The sequence below is a fragment of the Carcharhinus amblyrhynchos genome, chromosome 19, assembly GCF_965287045.1.
Source record: "Carcharhinus amblyrhynchos chromosome 19, sCarAmb.v2.hapA, whole genome shotgun sequence".
NCBI lineage: Eukaryota > Metazoa > Chordata > Chondrichthyes > Carcharhiniformes > Carcharhinidae > Carcharhinus > Carcharhinus amblyrhynchos.
The window spans coordinates 3,787,218-3,813,269 of NC_137342.1; the positions used below are offsets into that span (position 1 = coordinate 3,787,218).

Genomic DNA, 26,052 nt, shown 5'->3' on the forward strand with positions numbered 1-26,052 from the left:
ACAGGAGCCCTCGCTTGTCCTGGGATGGCTCACATTTGCCACATTCTCAGTGAGGAACTCATGCCACAAGGACTTGGAAGTCACCCCATGCGAGTGGCTTTATGTGGCACTGAATCTTTTGCCAGTGGCTCCTTCCAGGATAATGATGATTCGCAAACTGAATCATTGGAAGCCTGACAAGGGCTGGATGGCCTACTCCTGCTCCTATTTCTTATGTTCTTATGTTATGTTCTTTTGCATTCGGGTGAAACCTGGTCCAATCAGTGTTGACACAGCAGCCAATGACTACACCTACCCTTCATCGACCTTGCTGAGGCCTTAGCAGGTTTGCAGCTGCATCACGTTGAGAGCATGGTCACAGTCCTCACGATGTCCAACTCACCGAGGCCACTCCTGTCCAGGCATTCTAAGTCAGTGAGCCCTATCACGTATTGAGTCATGTGCTATGCCCTCACCAATACAAATGTAAAGCCCTGCAAAACAGCTAGGCTGGTCCAATTAGAGAGTGCTGGAGATAAGGAGACAGCTTCATCAGGGTGAGCACATTCCTCTCCCATCCCAAACTCTAATCCCTCTTGGAAACAAAGTCAATGAGATTTTTGATTTCTGGGAAGGAACAGAAGGCAGATATCAGTGCACTGGAAAATAGAGATGAGGGAAAGGGCCTGAGTAGGACTGGAATGAGGAATATTCCATATTTACCACAATATAGTTGTGTAGCTAGGACTCATATGGATACCCAGAGCATCACCTCGTATCTGGAGGCAATGAGGGAGTTAAAGAAGAAGACCAATGTAGGAACAAGCTCGGCCAAGAGGGGGAGAGTGATGGTGGATGGGGATCTATTGAACCTCTGTTCAAGGATGGAGCTGAGAGCCCTCAGTCCTGCTGGGAAATGAAGGTGTAAAGAGATCGGACATCCATCGTAAAGAGAATTTAATTAGATTTGATTTGATTTATTATTGTCACACGTATGAGCATATAGTAAAAAGTATTGTTTCTTGTGCGCTATACAGAAAAAAGCATACCATTCATAGAGAAGGAAATGAGAGAGTGCAGAATGTAGTGTTACTGTTATAGCTAGGGTGTAGAGAAAGATCAGCTTAATGCAAAGTAAGTCCATTCAAAAGTCAGATGGTAGCAGAGGAGATGATGTTCTTGGGTTGGTTGGTACGTGACCTCAGACTTTTTGGATTTTTTTCCCAAGAAGATGGTTTGAGCTGGAAACAAGTGACAAAGGAATAAAGAGAGTCACAGTTATAGACAGGGAGAGACTGGAGAAAAGGAGAAAAAAATAAGGTTGAGATTGGGGCAGGACCATCCTATCTGTGAGAAGGAATATGTGAATATTCCATAGTAAATGTGTGAAGTTACTGGGATAGGGTGGGGGAAAGGACCCGGCTGATGTACTCTGTCAGGACAGTCAGTGCAGACTCAATGGTCGAATGGCCTGAATTAGAAGTGGGTTGGGTTTGGGGGGGCTGAGGTTGGAGGCTGCAGAGGGAAGACCTCCAGAGCAGATGAGGTTAGTGGCAGACCTGTAGATGCTGGCTTGATGTTTGGTGGTGGGATCCTCATCCAGGGGGAAGTAGGAAGTACATAAGAACATAAGAAATAGGAGCAGGAGTAGGCCATCTAGCCCCTCGAGCCTGCCCTGCCATTCAATAAGATCATGGCTGATCTGTCGCTGCTCAGTTCCACTTTCCCGCCCTCTCCCCATAACCCTTAATCCCCTCTCTTATCAAAAACCCATCAACCCGCGTCTTAAAAATATTTAGCGAGGCAGCCTCCACCACTTCAACGGGCAGAGAATTCCAGAGATTCACCACCCTTTGCGTGAAGAAGTTCCTCCTCAACTCCGTTCTAAACCGCCCCCCTTTTATCTTGAGGCTGTGCCCCCTAGTCCTACTGTCTTTTTTGAGCGGGAAGAGTCTCTTCACCTCTATCCTATCCATCCCATTCATCATCTTATACGTCTCAATGAGATCTCCCCTCATTCTTCTAAACTCTAACGAGTACAAGCCCAGTTTATTCAGCCTCTCCTCATAGCTCAACCCCCTCAACTCTGGTATCAGCCTAGTAAACCTCCTCTGCACTCCCTCCAAGGCCAAAATATCTTTGCGCAGGTGCGGCGCCCAAAACTGCACACAGTACTCCAGCTGCGGCCTCACCAATGCCCTATACAGCTGCAGCAAGACCTCCCTGCTTTTATATTCAATCCCCCTCGCTATGAAGGCCAGCATCCCATTCGCCTTCCTGACCACCTGCTGCACCTGCAAGCTGGGTTTTTGCGACTCATGCACAAGGACCCCGAGGTCCCTCTGCACCGTCGCCTGCTGCAGTTTTTTGCCACGTAAGTAATAGTCCTTCCTACCATTCTTCCTACCAAAGTGGACCACTTCACACTTGCCAACATTGAATTCCATTTGCCATTTCCTGGCCCATTCGCCCAGCCTATCTAGATCCTTCTGCAGACTCTCCACACCCTCCGCACAATTTGCCGTTCCCCCAATCTTGGTGTCATCAGCAAATTTCGACACCCTACACTCGGTTCCCTCCTCCAGATCATCTATATAGATGGTAAAAAGCTGAGGCCCCAGCACCGACCCCTGGTGTTTCATGAGGATGTGTCTAGGGCGGTGGATAGAGGAGAGTCGGTGGATGTGGTCTTTCTGGATTTTCAGAAGGCGTTTGACAAAATACCTCACAAGAGGTTATTGCAGAAGGTCGAGGGACATGGAGTTGGGGGTAGGGTGTTAGCGTGGATAGAGGATTGGTTGTCAAATAGGAGGCAGAGAGTGGGGGTCAACGGGTGCTATTCGGATTGGCGGATGGTGACTAGTGGAGTATATGGATTCTGAATTGGCTGAGCAAGTTAAGTCACGTTAAATCATTATCTTCTGCGTGTTAGAAAAGCCCCTTGTAACCACCACTTCAGGAGAATCAGGAATGGACAATAAATGCCCTCCCCTGGCCAAAATCACCCTTATCCTGTAAATGAATTTTTAAACTCTTACGCTCACCACATTAATTATCTTCCTTTGGTTGTTTGCTAGGCTGGATCATTAAAGCCTACGATGAAACCATTGAAAAACTGGACTGGGAGGAAATTTGCACCATGGTGTTGGAGAGAATTCAGGCTGCGAATGAAAGAATGTAAATATTTTAAATGGAATCCTTTCTTAACAAAATCATTTCTAATCGAACGTCGCGGGAGATTCAACAGAACGGTGTGGGGGTGGAGGAGTGCTGGGGGCAGAGAAACGTCCTTATGTGGAGAAGCTGAGCTTTTCCCCTTGGATCAGGGATGTTTACGGGGAGGTTTCAAGGAGGTGTCGATGTGGGGGTTTGATGGAGTTAGCGCAGAGTAACTATCAATTGGAAGAACAGTCAGAAACCAGCGAACACAGGTTAAAGGGAATTATCCAAAAACCCAGAATATGAATAAGAACATAAGAACATAAGAAATAGGAGCAGGAATAGGCCATCTAGCCCTTCGAGCCTGCCCCGCCATTCAATAAGATCGTGGCTGATCTGAAGTGGATCAGTTCCACTTTCCCGCTTTCTCCCCATAACCCTTAGAACATAGAACATTACAGCGCAGAACAGGCCCCTCGGCCCACGACGCTGCGCCGACCAGTTACAAAAACTATGACCCACTAGCCTATACCAATCCCTTTTCGTCCATAAACCTATCCAGAGATCTCTTAAACGCCCCCAAACTAGACGCATTTACAACTGCAGCAGGCAGGGCATTCCAATCCCTCACCACCCGCTGGGTAAAGAACCTACCCCTGACATCCGTCCTGTAGCTACCCCCCCTTAATTTAAAGCCATGCCCCCTCGTGCTAGCTTTCTCCATCCGAGGAAAAAGGCTATCACTATCCACCCTATCTAAACCTCTAATCATCTTATATGTTTCAATAAGATCCCCTCTTAGCCGCCTTCTTTCCAACGAAAACAACCCTAGATCCCTCAGTCTCTCCTCATAGGACCTCCCCACCATACCAGGCAACATCCTAGTAAACCTCCTCTGCACCCTCTCCAACGCCTCCACATCCTTCTTGTAATGCGGGGACCAGAACTGCACACAGTACTCCAAGTGCGGCCGCACTAGAGTAGTGTACAGTTGCAACATTACACTGCGACTCCTAAATTCAATCCCCCTACCAATAAACGCCAAGACACCGTACGCCTTCTTGACAACCTTATCTACTTGATTCCCAACTTTCAGGGATCTATGTACACACACACCTAGATCCCTCTGTTCATCCACACTATTCAAAGTCCTCCCGTTAGCCCTATACTCGACACATCTGTTGCTCCTACCAAAGTGAATTACCTCACACTTCTCCGCATTAAATTCCATCCGCCACCTCTCGGCCCAGCTCTGCAACCTATCTAAGTCTCCCTGCAGACTATGACACCCTTCCTCACAATCTACCACACCTCCAACTTTGGTGTCATCAGCAAATTTACTAATCCACCCAACTATACCCTCATCCAGATCATTAATAAAAATTACAAACAACAGTGGCCCCAAAACAGATCCCTGAGGCACACCACTCGTAACTGCACTCCATGATGAATATTTACCATCCACCACCACCCTCTGTCTCCTATCTGATAGCCAATTCCTGATCCAACTTCCTAGATTACCCACAATCCCATACATCTGCATTTTCTGCAGAAGCCTACCATGGTGAACCTTATCGAACGCCTTACTAAAATCCATGTATACCACGTCAACTGCCTTACCCCTATCCACCTCTTTGGTCACTTTCTCAAAAAACTCAATAAGGTTAGTAAGGCACGACCTACCTGCTACAAAACCATGCTGACTATTTCTAATCAATTCATTACACTCCAAATAACTATAAATCCTATCCCTAATAATTTTTTCTAAAACCTTGCCCACAACAGAAGTAAGACTCACCGGTCTATAATTCCCGGCAAAGTCTCTGTTCCCCTTCTTAAACAATGGGACAACATTCGCTATCCTCCAATCCTCCGGGACTACACCAGAGACCAATGACGACCTGAAGATCTGAGCCAGAGGCTCTGCAATCACCTCTCTAGCCTCCCAGAGAATCCTAGGGTAGATCCCATCCGGACCAGGGGACTTATCTATTTTCAGCCCCTCAAGAATTTCCAGCACATCCTCTTTATCAACCGTAATACTGTCTATTTTACACCCCTGCAACCCAATGTCCTCCTCAGCTATATTCATGTCCCCCTGCGTGAACACCGAAGAGAAATATTGGTTCAATACTTCTCCAATCTCCTCCGGTTCCACACACAACTTCCCCCTGCTGTCTGTAACTGGCCCTAATCTTGCCCTGACCAACCTTCTGTTCTTGACATACTTATAGAACGCCTTAGGATTCTCCTTAATCCTATCAGCCAAAGTCTTCTCATGTCCTCTTTTAGCCCTTCTCAACTCACTCTTCAACTCCCTCCTAGCCAATCTAAAGCTTTCTAGTGCACTATCTGAGCCCTCCAATCTCATCCGAACATAAGCCTCCTTTTTCTTTTTAACCATCGACTCAACTCTTTTAGTGCACCACGGTTCCCTAGATCTACCAAATCCACCATGCCTGACAGGGACATACCTATCAAGGACTCGCAGTAGCTGCTCCTTGAAAAAACTCCACATTTCAGACGTTCCCAGTCCCTGTAATCCCCTAATCCAATCCATGCGTCCTAATTCACTCCTGATAGCCTCATAATCGCCCTTACCCCAGCTAAAATTGCTGACCCGAGGTTCATGCCTATCTCTTCCCATCACTAAGGTGAACGTAACCGAATTGTGGTCACTATCACCAAAATGCACACCAACTTCCAAGTCTAGCACCTGGTCTGGCTCATTTCCCAGCACCAAATCCAATATAGCCTCACCTCTAGTTGGCCTGTCTACATACTGAGACAAAAAACCTTCCTGCACGCTTTGTACAAACACTGACCCCTCTAGCGAGCTAGAACTATAGCAACTCCAATCAATATTCGTAAAGTTAAAGTCCCCCATAACAATTATCCTATTACTTTCACTCCTAACCAGGATTGTCTCCGCAATCCTTTCCTCAACCTCTCTAGAACTTTTAGGAGGTCTATAAAAGACTCCCAACAGGGTGACCTCTCCTCTCCTATTTCTAATCTCCGCCCATACTACCTCAACTGACAAGTCCTCATCAAACTTTCTCTCCGACACTGTGATACAGTCCTTGACTAGCAATGCTACCCCACCCCCCCTTCTACCTTCTTCTCTACTCCGACTAAAGCATTTGTACCCCGGAACCTGCAACATCCATTCCTGACCCTGCTCTATCCATGTCTCAGAAATGGCCACAACATCAAAGTCCCAGGTACTGATCCACGCTGCAAGTTCATCCACTTTATTGCGAATACTCCTCGCATTAAAGTACACGCATTTCAAACCCTGCTCCGCCCCACCCCCACTATGCCGTGCCCTGCATTCCCCAACTATGCCCCCCTCACTTTCACCCCCTTTCCTCACTATCCCTCCCCCCCTCCGAATCAGTTTAAACCTTAATTCCCTTGTCTGTCAAAAACCTACCTACCCGTGTCTTAAATATATTTAGCAAAGTAGCCTCCACCACTTCAACGGGCAGAGAATTCCAGAGATTCACCACCCTTTGAGTGAACAAGTTCCTCCTCAACTCCGATCTAAACTGCCCCCCCCCCTTATCTTGAGGCTGTGCCCTCTAGTCCTGCTGTCCTTTGAGTGGAAAGAATCTCTCTACCTCTACCCTATCCATCCCTTTCATTATCTTAAACGTCTCTATAAGATCCCCCCTCAGCCTTCTAAACCCAAATGAGTACTGACCCTGTCTCTTTAGTCTCTCTTCATAGTCCAACCCCCTCATCTCCGGTATCAGCCTAGTGAACCTCCTCTGCACTCCCTCCAAGGCCAAAATGTCCTTGCGCAAGTGTGGTGACCAAAACTGCACACAGTACTCCAGCTGCGGCCTCACCAGTGCCCTGTACAGTTGCAGCAAGACCTCCCTGCTTTTATATTCTATCCCCCTCGCTATAAAGGCCAACATACCATTCACTTTCTTGATCACCTGCAGGCTGGGTTTTTGCGACTCATGCACAAGGACCCCCAGGTCCCTCTGCACCATAGCATGCTTCAGCTTTTCGCCCTTTAAATAGTAATCCCTCCTACCCTTAATTATCCATCATTTGGGAGAAATGCTGAGACGCAGGGTGGGGATGCATGTGGGATGGTTGGGGGGTGTTGAGTACTTAAATCCCCTAAATGCGAGGTCAGATCAGGAACTAACATTGTCCTGCCCAAAACTTGGCCTCACCTGGGTAGATTTGAATCCAGTAAGAAATCTGACAACACCAGGTTTAAGTCCAACCAATTTATTTGATAGTAAACTCACAAGCTTTCGGGGTTTGCCCCTTCGTCAGGTGAATGGAGAGTTCTGGCCTCAGACAGAGCATATAACAGCACGGACAGTTTACAGATTACTGATTAGAATGCGAGTCTTTACACCTAACCTGCTATTCAAGTCTTAAAGATGCTGACAGTATGAGTAGAAGGAGCATTAAGCGCAGGTTAAAGATCTTTCTCTTGATTTGAATTCAAGCAGGGGAGCTGTGAAGTAAGGTATTTAGACATTGAAATAGTTGTTGCTTTAACCACCCATTCTGGACTTAACAGAGCGCTGGGAACCCAGCAGGGTCACTGATGTGAGTCCACAGTGGTTTCTTCAGTGAAACTGACAGGCCAGGAAGTCTTTGATCAGCAGCCATACGCAGATGAGAGATACTCCTCACAGGATTCTTTTTGAGGGAACGCTTTCAGTGTTTGACAGGTGGTTGTTACCTCCTCGGAAGTCACTTCAACCACCTTGCACTTCACTCACCTTCAGCTGCACTCCTTTGCTGCCAGCTTTTATTATGGTTTGGGAGCAGGTCTACCTTCTCCCTCTGATGAGGAATTCGAGGAGCAGCACACACACCAACAGTAACAGCAGGAGCAACACACACTGCCTTCTCTCAAAGACATTTACTCCTCCACAAGGCACAGGGGATGGATATCCAGTTGGAAGGAGGTAATACCCCAGCACAGAGTCTGTAAGCAGACGATTAGCTCCCTCCACGTGTCTGAACACCAGTGATTCAGGAGGATCAGGCTGTTTCCCAGAGGAGCAGGTGGGAACACACCGCCAGCGGCTATCAAGGTGCCTGCCACTGGAGGGCCAGCTCCCTCACACCCACCGGCTCTCGCTGTGTGCTCTCTGCTTCTTCACTAAAGTTCCGAGTGTAAGAAATGGATTGTGTGGAAAAGGGGGAAAGACATTATTGGTGCAGATTGACTGTGAGGCCTGTGGAGAGGGCGAGTGTTGCCTGTTTTGATATTGATCTGGAGAGAGAGGAACGAGTGGAGGTGTAAGGTGTGTCATTGTGAGGGGTGCAGTGCTGGAGAATGTGGAGCTTGGCACCTGATAACGTTATTCCACTTTCTATTCCTGCACCCATTGGGGGTGCAGTTTTGGTCGCCGCATTTGCGAAAGGATATATTGGCCTTGGAGGGAGTACAGAGAAGGTTCACTAGGCTGATACCGGAGATGAGGGGGTTAGCCTATGAGGAGAGATTGAATAGACTGGGTCTGTACTCGTTGGAGTTTAGAAGGCTGAGGGGGGATCTTATAGAGACTTACAAGATAATGAAGGGGATGGATAGGGTAGAGGTAGAGAGATTCTTCCCACTTAGAAAGGAAAGCAGAATAGAGGGCACAGCCTCAAAATAAGGGGGAGGGGCAGTTTAGATCAGAGTTGAGGAGGAACTTCTTCACTCAAAGGGTGGTGAATCTCTGGAATTCTCTGCCCGTTGAAGTGGTGGAGGCTACCTCGCTAAATATATTTAAGTCACGGGTAGATAGGTTTCTGATAGACAGGGGAATTAAGGGTTATGGAGAGAAAGCGGGAAAGTGGAACTGATCCACTTCAGATCAGCCATGATCTTATTGAATGGCGGGGCAGGCTTGGAGGGCTAGATGGCCTACTCCTGTTCCTATTTCTTATGTTCTTATTTCTTATTCCTGATCCTCTGGGTACATTGTTTCCAGGCTGGAGGAAGCGCACTCCAGCTGATGACTTCCCCGGCACTTCCATTCACCCCTGTTGGGGTGGAGAGGTTTTGCTAGAGTGGATCTCACTGCAAATCCCTCAGGTATGATTGAGGGACCTATTTGGGAGGTGGCGTGGGGGGTACAATCTATCCAAGTTTCCTCTGGTTCCATTCCAGTGCTTTCAGCAGCCTCCATTCTAACCCATTCCCTTCAATAAAAAATCCTTCCTTTGTCCGAATCGACATCTCATCCCTAATTGGCTGAGGAGGCGAGATACCAGTGTCATGGTTCTGTTAGAGTCACAGAGCTGAAGGGGCTTCCACACTGCTAATTGTGCCCCCCAATCTCAGCAGGAGACATAGTTGAACAGCGTGTCCAGGAAGTTGTTATGATCTGGAAAGTGCTGGAAGCAGATTCAATAATAACTTTCAAAAGGGAGCTGGAGAAATGCTTGAAAAGGACATTCAGTGGAGAAAGAGTAAGGGAGTGGAATAACTGGATTGCTCTTTCAAAGAGCCAGCACACACACAATGGGCCGATTGGCCTCCTTTAGTGCTATAACATTCAATATTTTAAGAACCTTTCTTTTCCTACTCACTTGCCTTTGAGTTTGGCTGATTATTCGCTCCCAGAGAAGCTAACATTCAGGTTGTACACACAAATCCAGAGTGGGATTCTGAAATGTGGGTGCTGCAACGGATGAATTTCCTGAGGCGGCAACATTGCCTGGTTAATCCTGGATGCAAAGATTTGCCAAGGCTGGAGGTTAAACCTGTATCCCCCAGTTCATTGTGCACCGTATTACTGATGCTATTAGCAACGATGTGGATGTGCCGGCGTTGGACTGGGGTAAACACAGTAAAAAGTCTGACAACATCAGGTTTTAGTCCAACCGATTTATTTGATAGTAAACGCACAAGCTTTCGGGTTAGTCCCTTCGTCACCTGACGAAGGGACTAACCCGAAAGCTTGTGCTTTTACTATCAAATAAATCGGTTGGACTAAAACCTGGTGTTGTCAGACTTTTTGCTATTAGCAACCCCAGGGGGGAGCGCCAACCAAAAATAACCAAAAGTACCCACATTTACTGAGTGACTCCCAAATGAAGAAATTACCAATGAGATCCCACTCGTTGTAACTTTTACTTTATCACAAATCAAAACCAACACAAATTAAACATGAATTAACAGGCTAATGATACTTTTCAATAAAAAAGGTAAATTACACTCAGTACACTAAGATAAGTCTTGCACAACCACAAGCACTTGTATAATTCCCACCCAAATGTGGCATGACATAGTTACATAGTTCCTCATATGCTCGTCTTTATTCAAGCACAATAGGTCAGGAGTTCTATCCAACGATAGCTTTCACATTTGCGATTCGTGGGTAGCATTACCATCAGCAAGGCACATTTCAATGAACCCTCTCTCCCTTGGGTCATATCAACCCTGATGGTGTCGTTTTCCAGAGTCCTTTCCAAAAATTCAACTAATAATGTCCCGGGTCATGGTTTGGCCAGTTCTGGGAAACATCCAGCTATTTAGTGTATCCTAGCTATTAACATAGCTTTCCAGGTTTTAGACCTTTTAGCCAGCTCACACAGTGGGTGGGACTTTCAGGCTGTGCTCACCCCAAAACCAGAAAGTTCTACCCGAGGTCAACAGACCTTTGTGTGGCTGTTCTTCCTCTGCCCGCTACAATTCCCATGGAAAACTCCCCCCACTGTCTCCAAGAGATCTGTCTTCAAACAGAAAAGCTGATCTCTTCCTGAGAGTGACTTACTTCTTCTCCTCACTATAATTCCCTGTGTTCCTCTTTCTGCTTCTGTCTGTTTTCTCTTTGTGTCTGCATCTGCCTTTACTCTCCAACTCCTCTGCTTGTAACTATCCTTCGAGTCCGCAGCTCCCCTTCGTGTGTACCAGCCAAATTGAATTTTTCTTAATTTCCTTCTTGTTGGCTCCGCTTCCAGGTCAAGGGTCACCAAGTCACATGGACCAGTATTTCTTACTACCCAAGAAAATTACAATTGATCCCATTGTAATTGATGCAAAGTCATCTTCAAACATCACTTTAAAACAATTCCACTTTCAAAGATTTTTTTTTCTCTACTGTTTTTGGGTCACAGGTCATCACTATATCTGGTTCTGGATTTCTGCACCAGCTGCAGAGAACCTGTTCCAACACTCACCGAGTATTTAACCTCCACCACCCTCCCATTCTCCCCCACCCATACCCACAATTACAGCTGATTTTTCTCTCTTTTATTTTCTAATCAGAAACCTTGAAAAAGAGACTATGATGAAACATGGATTGGGAAAGCCGGTGATTCTGCTGCATTATGAAGAAGCCAGAACTGAATCAATATCCAAGTTCAGGAAGTCCTTTGTAGTGCCCGAGGTGCCACTTTTAAGAGATGGAAAACCCCTTATCCCAGTCTTAAAGGTGGAGAATCCTGCATTAAGTAAAATGTATTATTCATTGAATGATGGATCCTCCTTCATTTAGTATCCTTGAAACACCAATCCCAGCTTATTTAGGACTCAGTGACAAAGGGCAATGTGCTGGCTTTGAAAGTGAGATGTTGATACATATTGAAGGGAGTGACCAGGGGGCACCATAGTCACCATGAGCCTGGGCTCAGTTTCTGCCTACGTGGTCAGACCAGCGCAGAACCCTCTACCCCTCTGGGCCTTGCTGACTAAATGGGACCCACACAGTCTGAGATTGGACCCTCAATCTACTCATTTCTTTTTAAGATAGCCTTAGTTTTACCTTGGATATTTCAAAGATTGGAAATTGCAAAGGTTAAGTCAGTCATGGAATAGAAGGTTCATTTCGAATCTAGCTATCCCACAAGTGGACAGTTAAAATTAAGCAAGTAATGTGGGCAATGAGGGGGAGGGGGAGGGTGAGGTTGGTGGCGAGGGGGATGGGGAGAGGGAGGGTGAGGTTGGTGGCGAGGGGGATGGGGAGGGCGAGGGGGATGGGGAGGGCGAGGGGATGGCGAGAGTGAAGAGGTTGGGGAGGGGGATGTGTGAAGGTGAAGTGGGGGTGGGTGAATTGCTGTGTTGTCCATTTTCCTCTATTCCTCACCTATCAGCTGTCTCTTGGTGACTTCATTAAGAAGTCAGTAAACTTTCATGTGTACACTCCACACCCAGCTCCAGTTCACCTCCTTCATTTTACTAACATTGAAGGAGAGATTATTGTTGCCACACCAGTTCACCCGATTCTTTATCTCATTCCTGTACTCTGTCTCGTCATTGTTTGAGATCCGACCCACAGCGGTGGAGTCATCAGCAAACTTGAAAATCGAATTGGAGGGGAATTTGGCCACACAGTCAGAGGTTTATAAGGAGTATAGTAGGGGTCTGAGAACACAGCCTTGTGGGGCACCAGTGTTAAGGATGATCGTGGAGGAGGTGTTGTTGCCTATCCCTACTGATTGTGGTCTGTGAGTTAGGAAACCTAGGATCCAGTCGCAAAGGGAGAAGCCGAGGCCCAGGCCACAGAGTTTGGAGATGAGTTTCGTAGGAATAATGGTGCTGAAGTCTGAGCTGTAGTCAATAAATAGGAGCCTGGCATAGGTGTCCTTGTTATCTAGGTGTTCCATAGTTGAGTGTAAGGCCAGGAAGATGGTGTCTGCTGTGGATCTGTTGCAGCACTAGGTGAACAGCAGTGGGTCTAGGTAATCAGGGAAGCCGGAATTGATTCGTGTCATGAATAAACTCTCGAAGAACTTCATGATGATGAATATCAGAGTCACCGGGCAATAGTCATTAAATAGAAATAGAAACATAGAAAATTACAGCACAGTACAGGCCCTTCAGTCCTCAATGTTGTGCCGAGCTATGTCCAATCCCAAGATCAAGCTATCCCCTCCCTATAATTCTGGAGTGCTCCATGTGCCTATCCAATAACCGCTTAAAAGTTCCGAAAGTGTCCGACTCCACTATCACAGCAGGCAGTGCATTCCACACCCCAATCACTCTCTGAGTAAAGAATCTACCTCGGATATCCCTCCTATATCTCCCACCACGAACCTTATAGTTATGCCCCCTAGTAACAGCTACATCCACCCGAGGAAATAGTCTCTGCATGTCCACTCTATCAATCCCCCTCATCATCTTATAAACCTCTATTAAGTCACCTCTCATCCTCCTCCGTTCCAAAGAGAAAAGTCCCAACTCCCTCAACCTTAAGACCTACCCTCCAAACCAGGCAGCATCCTGGTAAATCTCCTCTGCGCTCCCTCCAATGCTTCCACACCCTCCTTATAATGAGGTTACCAGAACTGTACACGATATTCCAAATGTGGTCCGGCATAGTTGCAAGGCAGATGTTTGTTTGATTGTCACCCATTCACAAACATTCACTCCCTCTGCCACTGATGAACAGTGGCAGCGGACTGTACCATCTACAAGGTGCACTGCTGCAACTCAGCAAGATTCCTTAAGCAGCCAGTCACCTTCCTGACTTGGAAATAAATCCTGGAACTCTCTCCCTAACAGTACTATGGGTGTACCTACACCACAGGGACTGCAGTGGTTCAAGAAGGCAGCTCAGTACCACCCTTCCAAAGGCAATCAGGGATAGGCAGTAAATGCTGGCCAGCCAGCAACATCCATATCCCAAAAATTAATGATTTTTTAAAAAATCTCCAATTCTGACATCATATACATCACCTTCTTTTATTGTGCCATCCTTTACAGTCATACCTTCGGTTGCTTGGACCTAAACTCTGAAATATTCTCCCTACATCTCTTCATCTCTCTGTCTCACTTTAAGACACTTATTAATACCTATCTCCTTGAACAAGCTGATGGTCATCTCTCCAGCCTCTCTTTATGTGGCTTGGTATGAACATTGTTTTATGAGTAATGACGTTTCTTGTTAAGCATGGGTGGCATGGTGGCAGTGGGCAGCACAATGTTTGGCACAGCTGCCTCACCAGTGCCAGGGACCTTGGTTCGATTCCTGGCTTGTGGGTCACTGTCTGTGTGGAGTCTGCACGTTCTCTCCGTGTCTGCATGGGTTTCCTTTGGGTGCTCCGATTTCTCCCACAGTCCAAAGATGCATGAGTTAGGTGGTTTGTCCATGCTAAATTGCCCCTTGGTGTCAGGGGGATTGGTAGGGTAAATATATGGGGCTACGGGATAGGGTCTGGGTGGGATTGGTGTCGGTGCAGACTCGATGGGCCAAGTGGTCTCCTCCTGCGCTTAGGAATTCTATGATATGTTCAACTGTGTTAAAGGTGCTATCTACATATTGTTGTTGCCTGAGCGAGGTTGAGGGTGAAGTTTGATGGTGAGATTGAGGGTCAGGGAGGTGGCAAGAGGCTTTGTGTGGATTCATAGGGGCTGAGGATGCAGTGGGAGTGAGGGTGATGGGTTTATCACTGAAGGTTAGGGTGAAGATGATAGGGATAGGTCAGAATGACAGAGGGTAAGGGTGGGGTGAAGGTGAGGGTGTGAAGAGGCTGAATGCTAACCAGCTATTATTGTGTAACATTTTGAACTATTCCTTGTAAGAGTGATATCCCTATCAGTGAAACCATTCCTTCTGAGTTACTCCTTGACTTTAAGTTCAGCTATCCTTCAGGTAATATTGCCGTCTGTCGCAGTCACTCTGGACTTTCCTGTCAAGGAGCATTTTACACCAATATCTTCAGTGATTCAGCACTACAGCCTGTTTTACTGGCTAGTTTCACACCATTTGGTCATGGAAGTATTTTCTTATCGGGCGAGTAAGTTAAATAATAAAAGAATGTAAGAGTATTGTTAAACTTGAACTAAGTTAAGTGTGTCTAAACACACTGAGTGGCATCATCTTTGACCCTCACGTTTATGAAATTATAGTTGTGAAATTGAAATCATGCTCATCCTCACCGGTAATTGTTTTGTTTCATATCACTGTGGTGAAATGTTATGTAAAAAGCCGCCATATAACTACAAATTTGAATATTGCTGAAACTTGAAACATGTTGCCAAAGCTTTTCATCTCATGCTTATCAGGTCAAACATAATTTAAATGATCATGACAATTTATACCACAGGAGAAAAGGGTAGTTGGTAAGTGAATTTTGATTGGCTATTGTGTTGCCATGGAGAAGGCAATGGGGATTGATTGGCTTCCCAAGCTCCCCGAACAATTCAATAGGGGCACAAAGCTTGAATATGTTACTTTTGTTTGCAGAGGATGTGTCCCTGTTGTGTGAATGTGTGTCACTTAAAGCATGTCTAAATGAACCAGTTTATGACCATGTCTGATGATCTTAAACTGGTTGTTAGTGCAGCTATTACTCAGCACACTCAGGAGTATTCAGCAAATGCTGCCCAACAGAATCACACTTGACAGTAGATGCCTTGGTTTGGGTTTTGTGAGTGCAGGCTGGTTGAGTACTGTCTGTTTTCTGCGTATTAGAAACAACATGCTGTTTTGTTCAATGAGTTTATTGTAAGTTGTTGTCGATTGTCTGCATTACTGTTGCTCACGTGAGCACTGTTTACTTTAAGCATGGTCTCGCTCCCAGTAAGAAACAGTTAAGCACAGGGGTAACTTTTTATAAGGTTTGTTTTTACAGTCCTGAATTCTGTTCCTGGGAGACCACAGGAAGTGACAGCCCCTGCTTTCCACCACCCCCCCTCAAAGCTCAATATATTTCCAACATGTTAGCTGGGCTCAATGGTGACCTGCTGCAGGATGAGAAGGTTCTGAATCAAGGATCCTTTCCAGGATTTCAGCACAAAATTCAGATGGACGTTCCAATGGAGTACTGAGGGAGAGCTGCACTGTTTGTCAGACAAGAGGTTTAATTGAGGTCAATTGCCCTGGTGGATGTAAAAGACCTCATGGCCATTGTTCTGAAGAAGAATAAGGATGCTCTTCCTGGTGTCTGAGCCAAAATTTATCCCTTCCAATTAATGTCACAGGAACAAATGAAATGGTCCTTTTCACATTGCTGTTTGTGGGATTTTGCTGTGCGCAATTTAGTTGCTGCGTTTCCTCTGACTACGCTTCGGATCTACTTCATTAACTATAATGTGCTTTGGGATGGTCCACGGTTTGGAAGGCACAATAGAAATGTAAAGCTTTCTTTCTGAGACATTAGACCAATCCAGCTGTTAAAGTGGATATAAAAGATCCCACAACCACAACTTGAGAAACATGGGGGCAGCCAGGGATCCTGGACAAAAGTTATCCCTCAGCTGGTCCCCTGACTCCGTGCAAGCTACCATTCTCCTGCTACCCTCCCTGTGCCACAGAGTTCAATATATAAAAAACACCCTCGTGAGACACAGCAGCACAAGCTGACTAGTGCACGGCACCTTTAAATGAATGTGAAATTCTCACGTGTTGCTGACTTCATCTCAAATGAAGGCTGTAATTTTTAAAACTTACATTAATGAGCATTCATGACTTGCAAATGTGTGACAAATAAGAAACCCACTCTCCCCGCAAGCTAGCATGAGACCCAGCCTGCCACAGGCACACCTCTAACCCTGTCTATCTACCCTCTCCTGCCTAATTCAGCCACGTATCCTGCTGTTGTGAGTTCCATTAAAATCCCTGTCGATGATTTTGAGTTGAAAAGGTAATTGTCTCTGATTGTATGTTGTTAGAAATGCGATGGTCGTGCAGTTCCACGAGCAAGGTGGTGTGATGATATATCTAAAGGATAGTATAATGAAGAATTGGCAATGGCCAAGACGGGGGAGGCTTGCTGAACCGATATGGGTCAAGGTTTGTATCTATAGAATCTGAATCAGGGGTAAGGGTGGCTAACAATCCTGGTGATGAGTGGTAAAGGGCTGCTGTCTGATGGGAGGGGGTGGGTGGGGTGTTGGGGACGGGGGTGTGGTGGAGGGGTGGGGTGGGAGGGGGTGGGTGGGGTGTTGGGGACGGGGGTTGGGGTTGGGGGGGTGGGTGGGGAGGTGGGTGGGGTTGGGGGGGTAGGTGGGGAGGTGGGTGGGGTTGGGGGGGTGGGTGGGAAGGTGGGTGGGGTTGGGGGGGTGGGTGGGAAGGTGGGTGGGGTTGGGGGGGTGGGTGGGGAGGTGGGTGGGGTTGGGGAGGTGGGGGGGTGGGTTGGGGGGTTGGGTGGGGTTGGGGAGGTGGGGGGGGTGGATGGGGTTGGGGAGGTGGGGGGGGTGGGTGGGGTTGGGGAGGTGGGGGGGGTGGGTGGGGTTGGGGAGGTGGGGGGGGTGGGTGGGGTTGGGGAGGTGGGTGGGGTTGGGGGGGTGGGTGGGGAGGTGGGTGGGGGGGTGGGGTTGGGAGGTGGGTGGGGGGGTGGGGGGTGGGGTTGGGGGGGTGGGGGCTGGGGGTGGGGAGGTGGGGGGGTGGGGTTGGGTGAGTGGGGTTGGAGGGGTGGGTGGGGTTGGGTGAGTGGGGTTGGAGGGGTGGGTGGGGTTGGGTGAGTGGGGTTGGAGGGGTGGGTGGGGTTGGGTGAGTGGGGTTGGAGGGGTGGGTGGGGAGGTGGGTGGGGTTGGAGGGGTGGGTGGGGGGGTGGATGGGGAGGTGGGTGGGTTTGGAGGGGTGGGTGGGTTTGGAGGTGGGTGGGTTTGGAGGGGTGGGTTTGGAAGTGGGTGGGTTTGGAGGGGTGGGTGGGGAGGTGGGTGGGTTTGGAGGGGTGGGTGGGGAGGTGGGTGGGTTTGGAGGGGTGGGTTTGGAGGGGAGGGTGGGGAGGTGGGTGGGTTTGGAGGGGAGGGTGGGGAGGTGGGTGGGTTTGGAGGGGAGGGTGGGGAGGTGGGTGGGTTTGGAGGGGTGGGTGGGGAGGTGGGTGGGGTGCGGAGGGGTGGGCGGGGCTGGAGGGGTGAGCGGGGTTGGGGTGGGCAGGGTTGGGGCGGAGGGGTGGGTGGGGCTGGGGTGGGGTGGGCGGGGCTGGAGGGGTGGAGTGGGCGGGGTGGGAGGTGTGGAGGGGGTGGGTGGAGGGGGTGAGTGGAAGGGGTGGGTGGGGGTGAGTGGAAGGGGTGGGTGGGGGTGGGTGGAGGGGGTGGAGGGTGGTGTGGTGGGGGGTGGGTGGAGGGGGTGGAGGGTGGTGTGGTGGGGGGGTGGTGGGGGGGGGGTGGGTGGGAGGGGTCGTGGGGGGGTCATTAGAGTTGCCAGCTCCACTTGGAGGCATGACTAGAGATTTGATCATGTGATATTCTGGGCACATGACGTCTGACCTGGTGATGCCTAATCACATGACATAAGAACATAAGAAATAGGAGCAGGAGTAGGCCATCCAGCCCTTCGAGCCTGCCCCGCCATTCAATAAGATCATGGCTGATCTGTTGCTGCTCAGTTCTACTTTCCCGCCCTCTCCCCATAACCCTTAATCCCCTCTCCTATCAAAAACCCATCAGCCCGCGTCTTAAAAATATTTAGCGAGGCAGCCTCCACCACTTCAACGGGCAGAGAATTCCAGAGATTCACCACCCTTTGAGTGAAGAAGTTCCTCCTCAACTCCGTTCTAAACCGCCCCCCCCTTTTATCTTGAGGCTGTGCCCCCTAGTCCTACTGTCTTTTTTGAGCGGGAAGAGTCTTTCCACCTCTATCCTATCCATCATACCTCTGTATGAATTCTATAAGTGCTATTGTATTTGTCCTGTAGAGATTAGCTCTCTGTTATAGACAGTCTAGACTTGTGCTTTCACATTAGCAGCTGCTCTGAGAGAGATTCCAGGAGGCCACAGGAAAGCAGGGGTAGGGGAAAACTGAGGGTGGGGTATGAGGGGAAACTGAGGGTGGGGGAGAAGGTGAAGCCGAGGATGGAGGAGAAGGCGAAATGGAGGGTGGGGGATGATGGGAAACTGACAGGGAGAGGGGAGGATGGAAACAAGGGGAGGCAGATGGTTAGCACTGCTGCCTCACAGCGCCAGGAACCCGGGTTCAATTCCAGCCTTGGGTCACTGTCTGTGTGGAGTTTGCACGTTTTTTCCCTGTCTGCGTGGGTTTCCTCTGGGTGCTCCGGTTTTCTCCCACTCTCCAAAGATATGCGGATTAAGTGAATTGACCATGCTAATTTCTCCCTCAGTGTACCCGAACAGGTGCCAGAGTGTGGAGACTAGGGGATTTTCACAGTAACTTCATTGCAGTGTTAATGTAAGCCAACTTGTGACTAATAAATAAACTTTAACTTAAAGGTGAGGGAAAGTGGAGGTTGGGGGAAAAGGAATGAAAGGAGGCAAAAGGGGACAGAGGATAATGAGAAATGGAGGGTGCAGTGTAAGAAGGAAATCTTAGGGCAGAGCATTCTAAGACTGTCTATATCTAACCGGCAGTAATAAATGTAAATCCTGTATCTCATATATATAACTCGCAACAATCTGTAAACTGCTGATTTTCACTCTGATATTGACTCCAAACTGACTTATTTTCATCTGAAGATTGTGCTCTCTCGTACTGATTCCCATTCCTGAAGAAATCTTTTCTTTAATTTGCGGGGCATTTGAAACCACAAGAACGGGAGGGTAAGGAAAAACCTTCACAAATCACACCTTCGAACCTAAACTGCTTCCAACCCACACAATTTCAGCTTTAACAAGGGGCGGCACGGTAGTGCAGTGGGTTAGCACTGCTGCTTCACAGCCGCAGGGTCCTGGGTTCAATTCCCGGCTCAGGTCACTGTCTGTGTGGAGTTTGCACATTCTCCCCGTGTCTGCGTGGGTTTCCTCCCACAGTCCAAAGATGTGCGGGTTAGGTTGATTGGCCATGCTAAGAAATTGCCCCTTAGTGTCCAGGGTAGCATAGGTTAGGGGGATTAGGGGGTATAATATGTAGGGATATGGGGGTAGGGCCTAGGTGGGATTGTATTCGGCGCAGACTCGATGGGCCGAAGGGCCTCTTTCTGCACTGTAGGGTTCTATGATTCTATGAGTGAAAGCAGCCTCTCTCAGGAGACCAGTTTGTCACTGACATGTTTGAAAGAGGCAGCATGTCTCAAATTTAACAATATCTTTTTAGCTTTCACTGGGGGAATCTGGGTTTACCCAGTTCTGAGGAATCACGGTAATATAAGGAAGGTGAGGAAGCTGGGCCCAGGACAAACTGCCTTTAATCCCCAAAACCAATAAAACTATCACTGTGCAATTTGACTCCCAAGATGAGCTGATACTCCCCAGTGTCTGACATCCATACCCCCAATATCTGCACCCCTCCCAACCTCACCCCCACTGACACAAGTAGGCTTACATTAACATTGCAACGAAGTTACTGTGAAAATCCCCAATGTTAATCAAGCTGGTTGTTTGTGAGTGGGGGTGGGGGGGGGGTTACTTTTGAATAAATGACTGAGACCCCTTCGGGTTGGCAACCTTCAGCTGGTGGAGTGCCACAAAGAGCAGTGCTCAGCTTTACCATCTATATTCATGACTTGAGCAAAGGTTCAGGCTGTATTGGAATCAAATTAATTGATAATACAAAAATATATAGTAAAGCAAGTGAAGATAAAAAGAGTCGGCAAGGGGATATGCAGAAGTGAACAGAAATTTAGCACTTGGAGCAAAGTGTTAGGTTGTCCATTTTGGTGGGAAGAATAGAAGATCAGAATATTATTTAAATGGAGAGAGAGCGCAGAATGCTGCAGTGCAGAGGGATCTGGATGTCCTTGTACATGAATCACAAAAGATTAGCATGAAGGTACAGCAAATAATTAGAAAGGCAGACTGACTGTTAGCCGTTATTGCAAGTGAATGGAGTATAAAACTTGGGAAGTCTTGCTGCAACTGTACAACACTTGATGACATGACACCCAAAGTACTGTGTACAGTTTTCCTTATTTGGAAGCAGTTCAGAAAAGGTTCACCAGGCTTATTCTTGGGATAAATGAGTTGTTTTATGAGGAAAGGATAGGCCTTGCACTCTTTGGAGTTTAGAAGAATGAAAGGTGATCTTACTGAGGGTTGCTTGACAGGGTCAATCCTGAGAGGATGATTTCCACTTGTGAGGACATCTAGAACTGGTGGCACATTTTCAAGATGAGGATTCTCCTATTGAAGCGAGGGATGAGGAGGAATTTCTTCTCGCAGAGGGTGGTGAGTGTTTGGAACTCTCTTTGCACAGGGCACTGATGGTTGCGTTACTGAATATATCCAAGGCTGAGTTAAACAGATTTTTGATTGACCAGGGAATCTGACAGAGACAGGCAAGTGGAGTCGAGGCCACAATCAGATTAGCCAGGATCTGATAGAACAGTAGAGCAGGCTTGTGGGGCCAAATGGCCTACTTCCAATCCTATGTCTTATGTAACCTGACTTCTCACGTCCTATCTGAAAATGCACCTTCTGCTTTCTTTTCAACCCCAGACAAATACCAGGGCGCCTCACCTCATCTTACTGAATCTCATTAAATCACGTGAAATCCTTCAATTTGATCTCCTCTCAATTCTCTGAACTTAAGGGACTACAAACCAAGTGTATGGAGCCTGTCCTCCTATCCTAGCTAAAATGCTATTACTGTGATACCAAAGAGTGTGTGACTTGTGTTCCATATCTCCAGATAAATGACTACATCACTATCCGGATTACTGGGCAATATTCCATCCACTTCATCTTCAGGTGGAGCTACGAGATCATCCGCTTCTCTCTCTCCCCCTTGCCAGATGTCATTCCACCCAGTCCTAACGAAATGGTGAGTGTAGGACACTGTGTGTACAGCTCAATGATAGTCAACTTTGTCTAAAGTTTCAGGGGGACGATCTTATCAAAAAAAAGTCTAAGTCCAGGACAAGTGTGAAAATGGGAAAGTTTCAGAGCTGTTTTTTGGGCAAGTTCAAATCTGCAATCTTATCCACTTAGAAGTAAAAAAATCAAAAACTGTTTCTCTCCAAATGCCGGCTGAGAGCAGCAGAGGGTGCCACTGCGCATGTGCAGGTCACTACTGCAGAGGCATGTCACTTGGCCTTGGAGAGAACCTCTCCCAGCAAGGTCATAGAGGCAAGTGAGCCCATATGATTCCATCTCCAGCTCATTAAATCCATGCAAAACATATTTAAATTTAATCCAAATAAATTATTCAGCCTCATGCCAAAAAAGGGTGCAAGGCTGACCTCGTCAGATCTCTGGTGCCGATAAGATCATGAGAGGCAAGAAATCAGTCACAAACCTGATTTCTTGGCTGTCTTGCGATCTTACCAGCTCACCCCATCCATGGGCCAGCAGGGCGTAATGTTAAGATCATCCCCGTCTTACCGTCTTACAAATGTAATTGTAAGATTGTCAACTCTGGTTGGACAAATTCCTTTTCATTCTTGAACACGCAACCTAGTCGAAGAGCTTTTCCCCCCTCATCTCCAATATTAACTGACAAACAAAAGTATTTAAAAGAGCATCAATTTTTTTACGTCTCCGATTTTCTTTTCCCTGCAGTGGGTTGCGGCAGTCTCTTTAGTTTCTGGTGACCCCGCCCGGCTCTGGACAAACCTGCAGCCTTGGCAACCTGAGATGAAAAGTGAAGCAAGTGTTGAAAACCAGCTGCCTGTCTCCTCACGGGCGGAAGCAGTCCTCCATCAGCCGTGGCTCAGTGGAGAGGTGGCACACTCGCTTCTGAGGCAGAGGGTTGGTGGGTTCAGGCCTCACCTGAGCACACCTCCAATCCGCTTTCCCCTTGGCAGCTGGCAGACATTTGCGGGAAAAGGTTAAAATTCACCTGCGTGTGTCATGCAAAACAGTTATTGAGATCATATATGACCAACGGTGTCTGTTACTTGTTTTTTTATTTGCTAATTGGAAATGCAGTTGTCTACATCTGGATTCCCAATCAGCCACATGTGGATGGTGGCTAAAGGAGTTTACAGCATTGCGCTGGTGCTGTAAGTCAAGGAGTGAACATTGACTCAGCGTCAGTGGATGCCAGCCAGTTCTGGCGTGGAGTTAGATGTATCAGCAACGCTGCTTTTGACCTGTGCTGCAATTATCTGGGAGTGGCCCAGTTATCCCCCATATCTCTCCTTACTCAATGGTTTGCTTTACAGTGTTCGACTTTGTAACTTGTTGTCTGATATTTTAAAGCAAGATGTGGAGATGCCGGCGTTGGATTGGGGTAAACACAGTAAGAAGTCTCACGACACCGGGTTAAAGTCCAACAGGTTTATTTGGTAGCAAGTGCCACTAGCTTTCAGAGCTTCGTCAAGTGAGTGGGAGTTTTATTTACAATCAGGGCACATAAAGACACAAACTCAATTTACAAAATAATGATTGGGATGTGAGTCTTTACAGGTAATCAAGTCTCAAAAGTTACAATGTGAGTGGAGAGAGGCTTAAGCACAGGTCTAAGAGATGTGTATTGTTTCCAGACAGTGAGATTTTGCAAGCCCAGGCAAGTCATGGGGGTTACAGATAAAACCATAGAACCAGAGAGCACTACAACACAGAAACAGGCCATTTGGCCCTTCTTGGCTGTGCCGAACCACTTTTCTGCCTAGTCCCACTGATCTGTACTTGGACTATATCCCTCCACACCCCTCTCATCCATGTACTTGTCCAAGTTTTTCTTGGATAGTGTGACATGAACCCAAGATCCCGATTGAGGCCATCCGTGTATGTGCACACGTGACTTTAACCTGGTGTTGTGAGACTTCTTACTGACTTTAAAGCAATGCAATCCTGTTCCTGCTGGGAGTTACATTAGTATTTTGTTGCTGAATGCCAGTGTTAAAATATAACAAAGGATTGGGCCATATCCATACTGAGATGTATGAGAAGTGTTTTTCAGTGTTTTAGGTCAGTGAATTCCATGTTTATGCAATATTTTAGGGTGAGCTACTGACAGATCTGGCATTTAAATCATCAGCAGCCAAGTCATTCTTGAAAACGAAGGGATCGAAGATTAGGAGTAGAGAAGGGGTCAAAAGGTCCAGCAGAGCAGTAAGTAGTTAATAACAATGGAGCAGGAAGGAAAGAAGGTGACACAATGCTTGGTGCGTCCGTAGTGTCAATGTTAACACACACGTGATATAGCAACACAGAACTGAGGAGCAGGAGTAGACCACTTGACCTACTGAGCCTACTCCTGTATTGAAACAGTTCATGGCTGATCTGGGTGTAGGCTGAAGTCACTTTCCTGTCTGCCCCCCTGTCTGATCCCTTGTCTATCAAAGGTCTGCCCAACTCAGCCTTGAATAAGTTCAATGACCCAGCCTTCATTGTTCCCTGGGGAAGACAAAAAGAAATTCTCCTCACCTCAGGCTTAAAAGGGAGACCTCTTATTCTTCAATGGTGCCCCTTGTACTAGACTCCCCCAAAAGTGGAAACATCCCCCCCAGTACCCACCAATTCCTTCAGGATCGAGATCACCTCTCATTCTTCTAAATCCAGTGGGTATAAGCCCAACCTGTTCAACATTTATTTCCCCCTTTCTCGCCACTCCCCCATCCCCATCTTGCCGCTCCCCTCTTTCTCACCGCTCTCCCCACCCCCCCCCGTCTCACCTTTATCTGACTCCATGCCAGGATTCTCCCAAAAAAATTACAAATCCTCAACCTGTCGTAAAATGGGAGTTCCACACCCTCATCCTCTGCATCAGAGTGCCCTAGCACCCCCCCCACCACCCCTCCAGCCCCAATCTCCCAATTGCCCCGCTAGGCCAGGTATCCCTTTCCCCCACTCCGGCAGCCCCAGTCTCCTGATCCTCTCCAGATGATCTCGGCCCTCACCCCCACCCTCAAAAATGTCCCGACGTCCTGGCAGCCTCAACTACCCCTCGCCCCCAATCTGATGGCCAGCCCCGATCACCCTCACTCCCTCCCTCCCTCTGCCTGCGATCCCAGTGCAGAGTGGCAGCGGATTCCCCCCGTCCCCAATAATCGTCCCAATAGACCCTGTCCCCAATAGATTCCACCGCCTATGGCCCCACTCCCTTGGCACTGCCTGACATCCAGTGGGCAGTGCCAGTTTGTCCCTTGTGCAGTGACAGGGTGCCAGGCTGGCACTGCCTAATGGGCACCCCCCCTTACTCCCTGACCTCCTGGGGAGGAGCTTAATGGCCTCCTTTCCATCCAGCAGGGTCAGCTGCTTGTTCCCCATTAATGGAATGAATCACTCCTGGCAGGGGATGGGGAGACGCTGGTGCACCCGCAAACTTCAGTCCTGTACCCCCTTTCCCTTAGTGCCTTTGGTTTACCAAATTCTGTCAATCCCAGATTTAAAATTAACCCAACATTAACTATCATTTGAGAAAGAAGAGTGAAATGCCCACCACCTTTTTTTGTGTACTTGCGTTTCTTAATTTCACTCCTGAAAGGTTTGGATCTAAATTTTAGATTATTAGTTTTAATCTCTCAGAGAATGTGGGTGATGCTGGCAAGACTAATTGCCCCTGAATTGTGACTTACTGGGCCATTTCAGAGGCAGTTCACATTGCTGTGGGTCTGAATTCACACGTAGGACCAGATAAGGTTGGCAGATTTCCTTCCCTAAAGGACATCACTGAACCAGATGGTACAACTGTTTTATGTTAGCTTCAAATTCCAGATTTATTACATACATTTAAAGTTCCACCAGCTCCCATGGTGGGATTTGAACCCGTGTCCCCAGAGCATTAATCTGGGCCTCTAGATTACAAGTTCCATGATGTTACTTTTATGTCACCAACTATCTCCTCAGCCTTGTCTTAGACTAAGGCTCCTATTCCTAGATTTCCCAAACAGTGGAAATAATTTTTCTCTCTATCTTAATAGTTCCCCTTAATGTCGTAAAAAAAATTAAATCTCTTCTTAACTTCCTAAATCCAGCGTTTACCACCTTAGTTTGTGTAGCCTCTCCTTAACGTTTAAACCCTGGAGCCAAGCTATCATTTTAGTAAATCTATTCTACACTCCTCCTATCCTTCCTAAGAGTGGTACCTGAAACTGCTCACAGTAACTCCAGATGTGGTTTAACCAGGGCTTTCTACAGCTGAATGTGGACCTCCTACTCGCTTGTATTTTAGTCTTCTCAATTGAAAGGCCTACATTCCATTCGCCCTTTTG

At 47.5% G+C, this 26,052-nt stretch overlaps 1 protein-coding gene across 1 annotated transcript in view; it reads left to right on the forward strand.

Moving 5' to 3' along the window:
* Positions 1-26,052, forward strand: part of LOC145355584 (uncharacterized protein C3orf20-like) — an 89,263-nt gene that overhangs the window by 13,923 nt on the left and 49,288 nt on the right. Inside the window, exons 4-9 of the mRNA XM_080207835.1 lie at positions 3,057-3,156; positions 11,384-11,611; positions 14,698-14,853; positions 16,730-16,850; positions 21,585-21,716; positions 23,840-23,950. Coding sequence (XP_080063961.1) covers positions 3,057-3,156; positions 11,384-11,611; positions 14,698-14,853; positions 16,730-16,850; positions 21,585-21,716; positions 23,840-23,950 — 848 coding nt within the window. The remainder of the gene's footprint in view (positions 1-3,056; positions 3,157-11,383; positions 11,612-14,697; positions 14,854-16,729; positions 16,851-21,584; positions 21,717-23,839; positions 23,951-26,052) is intronic.